This window comes from Chinchilla lanigera, unplaced genomic scaffold (genome assembly GCF_000276665.1).
Source record: "Chinchilla lanigera isolate Chin_1 unplaced genomic scaffold, ChiLan1.0 scaffold00056, whole genome shotgun sequence".
NCBI lineage: Eukaryota > Metazoa > Chordata > Mammalia > Rodentia > Chinchillidae > Chinchilla > Chinchilla lanigera.
Window position 1 is genome coordinate 13018641 of NW_004955457.1, and position 5667 is coordinate 13024307.

Consider the following 5667-nt stretch of genomic DNA (forward strand, 5'->3'; position numbering starts at 1 on the left):
CTTCTCTATTGGGCAAGAATGCTGGACATTTCTTCACGTATTTATTGACCATGTATACTTCTTCTGAGAAGTGTGTATTCATTTCACTTGCCTGGTTTTTCCAGATATCAGTCCTCTGAGAAGTAGCTGGCACTTTTTTCCCATTTTGTAGGTTATTTCTTCACTCTGTTGTTTTCTTACATGTTTGTGTAGAAGTTACTTTAATTTCATATATTTTTTGTTGTGTCAACCCACCTTATTTTCTACCAAAACTCCAGCAATACCATTGATAAAACTAATATTTCCATGTCTCTATTTCATCTCCCTCTATAGGCTGCCTGGTTTATTCCTGTTTCATTGTTTGTTTTAACTCTATGATGCAGGCATATATATGACTGCTGTAAAAATATTACCATGCAAAGAGTATTTTCTGATCAATAGAATCATGATTTGTAATAGTGTTTTAAAGTTCCATCCTAGGTTTGTGTTCTTAACCTAAACTTGTTTCTTTCCTTAAAATTCAAATGTATATGTAAAAAGAACTGTTTCAGTTTGCTAAAGCATTTAGCTAAGTTGCTCCCAACCTTAGCTTCAAAGTCATGATCATTCTGTCTCAGCCCCTCCTGATGCTGGGACTAATGGAATACACCATCACACTTGGCTTAGACTTTTAGACATTAAATGAGAAAAAGACAAATACTGATGTGTAATGTTTTGTATTAAAATAATTTTGTTAGTGGGAGTAAACCTAGGAGTAGTAAGTCACTGAACTACATTTGCAAATTTTTACACATTTTTTGAGGCAAGATCTCACTACGGTGAATAGGATGGCCTCAATTTTGTTTTTCTCACACTCTTGACTCCAACAGTACAGAAGGGTTCCTTTTTCACCACAGCTCCTCCAGAATTTGTTGCTGGTTGCTTTCTTGATGGTAGCAATTCTTACTGGGGTGAGACGAAATCTCAGTGGTGTTTTAATTTGCATCTCTCAAATGACCAGTGATGTTGAATATTTTTTCATGTATTTATTTGCCATTTGTATTGCTTCATCTGAGAAGTATGTTTTCATCTCAGATGCCCATTTTTGGGCAAAAGTGTGCTGCAGAAAAATTAGATACATATTGTAAGGTGTAAAAATTAACACTGTTCTCTGTGTAGTGTATTACATTCCATGAATTATATCAGATACTTCAGGTATAAAATAGACATCACTTTAGATGATATTACATGTCTAGTGAATAGTTTATGTGTCTAAGCATAATTAAGGCTAAGGCAACATATGATCACAGTATTATAGGCATTAAATGCATTGCTCACTTACAGTTTGAAACTATGTGTTTCTAACAGTGTAACCACATCTGAAATCCAGTAGATTTTTGACGGAGACCACTACAAAGCAACCCTGAGCAGGACTTAAATTAACTAATGGATTTTCACATTTACTTGTGATTGTGTCCAAAGCATAGACCACTTGTCTGGAAATGGGCAGTGGGCTCACAGTAAGTGAACCTCTGTGAATCACTGATCCCTACTGAGGCCTGTAATAGTGGGTGAAGCCATGAAGCCTCAAAGAATGAGATAATGTCACAGCCAAGGACACCTGGATCCAATCTCAACTAGATAAAGACTGTAGCCTCAAGGATCTCATTCCTGGGTGGATTAACTTAATACCTTACTTGGAGAAGTCCTTGAGTAGATCAACCCTTCTTGAGTATTCCCCTCTCTTCTGATAATCAAATAAATATGGGCCACCTACAGAAGGTCTTGGTCTTAGCTTTGAGAGAATCTCAAATTCTGTAGGAGGACTTTGATCCTTGTGGAGCCCTGAAATCACTCCATTTGCCTCTTTTTATTTAGCCTTCACTCTACAATCACTTGGGAGATTGCAGACCTGATCAGTCCACAATAACTAAGGGATATCATTAACCTGATAGATTTTGTATTTGAGAACACTGTATAAAACATTTTACAAAATATATGAAGATTAAAACATTTTTAAAACTATGTATCAAAGAGACCAACAAACTAAGTATATGTGTTTGCAGGCATTTGTTGCATACCTCAAACATCAGACAGTGGCCCTCATGAAAAATGATGGTGTATAAATTTACCTCTAAAATTGGTAAAACAGAACATAATGAATGAATTATAAATTAGTAAATTTTACTTTTTACTGATACCTTATATGAGTTAGGTTTTCCTTCATGTCATTATTTGTCTATTAGGTAAAACAGTAATGATTTCCAGAGATAGAATGGCATCACAAAAGCAGGGAATAGAATGAAGGCATTTACTTGGTTACATTCAATAGCAATCATTCTCTCCAAAACAACACAGCTGACAAAAGTTCTTTCAAAAGTATTGTTACTGATAAATCATACCATCAATTCTAATTTTTGGAGAGATTACTATAATTACTATAATTCATTATTTCCTTTTGGAGACAAGTCCTCTTGGTCTATGGCAATCAGAAACTTGCAGCAGTGTGGTTTACTTTTTGGCATATGTGGGGAAAAAAGTTACCACCAAATTAAAAGTCATTACAACATGAAAAATAAAATTTTGATGGTAAGAAAATATAATTTTACATGAATGATAATGAGTCCCATATGAAAAAAAAATTGGGAAAATTATGCATGTGATATAATATACAATGATGTTGGGATATGTAGGTATCTTGTCACAATGTGAAAAAGATAACTTTTGCTAAGCTACAAGTTGTGTGAAAACCATTCAACTCTCTCAAAAACATGTCTACCAATCTGTAAATGTATATCTTAATACAAAATATGCCTCAAATTTAAAAATATCTTTTGTTATATGAAGTATGGAATATGTACTCCAAAAATTTAAAACAAACTTAGAGGTAAAGCCCCAACAATAAAGAAAACAACTATTAAAAAATTGTTTTTTAGTGATATATACTTCCCAATTGTAAGAGGAAATAAAAAATTATAGAAACACTAACTGTACTTGAAAGTAAAAAATACATTTAATTTATACATTTACATGATAAATTAAATGACTTAAAATGACACAAAAATATATAATTATGTCAACTCAATATTTTTATATTAAACACTACAGATACATAATCTAGATATTCATAAGTGATTTATTGAAAAACACACAATGAATATACTTTCAAATACCTCTACCTGGGATTATATTTCTGGAAAATTTATTAAGAAATATTGACAACAAACTTCAGGTCTCTACTGCATGAGAAATTTTTACCATATTTTCAAAATAGGCTTACAGGGCCAGGGATATAGCTCAGTGGCATAAGTGCCTGGATAGCAAATGCAAGGTCCTGAGTTTGATTCCCAGTACCAAAAACAAATGAAGTTGCAAAATAAGCTTCCCTGTGTAAAGTTTCTCCCTAGTGCAACTTCTTTTGTGTATTTGACAATATGTGTGTATACTGAAAGCATGTACTGAATGCTTTTCCACAAATCCTACATACCTAGGATTTCTCTCCAGTGAGAATTCTTTTGTCTACAAAGTGAAGCTATAGTAGCAAATCCTTTGCTTACACAGGATTTCTCCCCCGTATGAGTTTTTTCATCTATTTGACTATATGTAGTGAAAGCTTGCCCACATTGTTTTAAATACAAAGGGTTTATCCCCCATGTGAATTTTTTCATGTCTTTGTCAATTATTGTGTGAAGCTTTCCCACATTACTTACATATATAAAGTTTGTCCCCAGTGTGAGTCTTTTCATGTTTTCGACGATCACCATTTGTGTTAAAAGCTTTCCCACATTGTTTACATGTATATGGTTTCTCCCCGGTGTGAGTTCTTTCATGTACTTGACAGTTACTATGTGTCATGAATGCTTTTCCACATTGCTTACATACATAAGGTTTCTCCCCAGTGTGATTTCTTTTATGTCTACAAAGGGAGAACTTACTAGCCAATCCTTTTCCACATTGCTTACATACATATGGTTTCTCCCCTGTGTGACTGCTTTCATGTATTTGACAGTAAGTGTGTGTACTGAATGCTTTCCCACATTGTTTACATACATAGGGTTTCTCTCCAGTGTGAGTTCTTTCATGTACTTTACAATAACTGCGTGTACTGAATGCTTTCCCACACTGTTTACACACATAGGGTTTCTCCCCAGTGTGTGTTCTTTCATGTATTTGACAATAACTGTGTGTACTAAATGCTTTCCCACACTGCTTGCATACATAGGGTTTCTCTCCAGTGTGAGTTCTTTCATGTACTTGACAATCAGAACGTGTGCTGAAAGCCTTCCCACACTGCTTGCAAACATAGGGTTTCTCTCCAGTGTGAATTCTTTCATGTACTTGGCAATGACTACGTGTACTGAATGCTTTTCCACATTGCTTACATACATAGGGTTTCTCCCCAGTGTGAGTTCTTTCATGTACTTGACAATAACTACGTGTACTGAATGCCTTCCCACAGTGCTTACATACATAGGGTTTCTCCCTTGTGTGACTTGTTTCATGTCTTTGACAGTCATAATGTGTGCTGAAAGCTTTACCACATTGCTTACATACAAAAGGGTTCTCACCAGTATGATTTCTTTCATGCTTTTTACAATAACCCCGTGTGCTGAAAGCTTTCCCACATTGGTTACATACATAGGGTTTCTCACCAGTGTGAGTTCTTTCATGTTTTTGATAATCACCACGTGTGCTAAAAGCTTTCCCACATTGTTTACAAACAAAGGGTTTCTCACCAGTGTGAGTTCTTTCATGTCTTTGACAATGACTATGTGTGCTGAAAGCTTTTCCACATTGTTTACATACATAGGGTTTCTCACCAGTGTGAGTTCTTTCATGTACTTGACAATTATTGCGTGTTCTGAATGCTTTCCCACATTGCTTACATATATAGGGTTTCTCCCCAGTGTGAATTCTTTCATGTCTTTGGCAGTCACAGTGTGTTCTAAAAGCTTTTGTACAATGCTTACATATATAGCGTGCCTCCCCAGTGTGGGTTCTTTCATGTATTTTACAATAACGGCGTGTACTGAACGCTTTTCCACATTGCTTGCATATATAGGGTTTCTCCTCAGTATGAGTTCTTTCATGTACTTGACAGTGACTGCGTGTTTTGAATGCTTTCCCACATTGTTTACACACATAAGGTTTCTCCCCATTGTGCATTCTTTCATGTATTTGACAATAACTGTGTGTACTAAATGCTTTCCCACACTGTATGCATACATAGGGTCTCTCTCCAGTATGAGTTCTTTCATGTACTTGACAATCAGAACGTGTGCTGAAAGCCTTCCCACACTGCTTGCACACATAGGGCTTCTCCCCAGTGTGAGTTCTTTCATGTACCTGGCAATGACTGCGTGTACTGAATGCTTTTCCACATTGCTTACATACATAGGGTTTCTCCCCTGTGTGAGTTCTTTCATGTACTTGACAATAACTCCGTGTACTGAATGCTTTCCCACATTGCTTACATACATAGGGTTTCTCCCCTGTGTGACTTACTTCATGTCTTTGGCAATCATAACGTGTGCTGAAAGCTTTACCACATTGCTTACATACAAAGGGTTTCTCCCCAGTGTGAGTTCTTTTATGTACCTGGCAGTGACTGCGCGTACTAAATGCTTTCCCACATTGTTTACACACATAGGGTTTCTCCCCAATGTGAGCTCTTTCATGTATTTGGCAATAACTGTGTGTACTAAATGC

At 35.9% G+C, this 5667-nt stretch overlaps 1 protein-coding gene across 1 annotated transcript in view; it reads right to left on the reverse strand.

Annotated features, from left to right (window-relative positions):
* Positions 1-3314: 3314 nt before the first annotated feature.
* LOC102010872 (zinc finger protein 14-like) overlaps positions 3315-5667 on the reverse strand; it is an 18123-nt gene continuing 15770 nt past the window's right edge. The window contains exon 5 of the mRNA XM_005397067.2: positions 3315-5667. This exon is cut by the window's right edge and continues 9 nt beyond it. Within this exon, the coding sequence (XP_005397124.1) occupies positions 3661-5667 (2007 nt within the window). The 3' untranslated portion in view covers positions 3315-3660.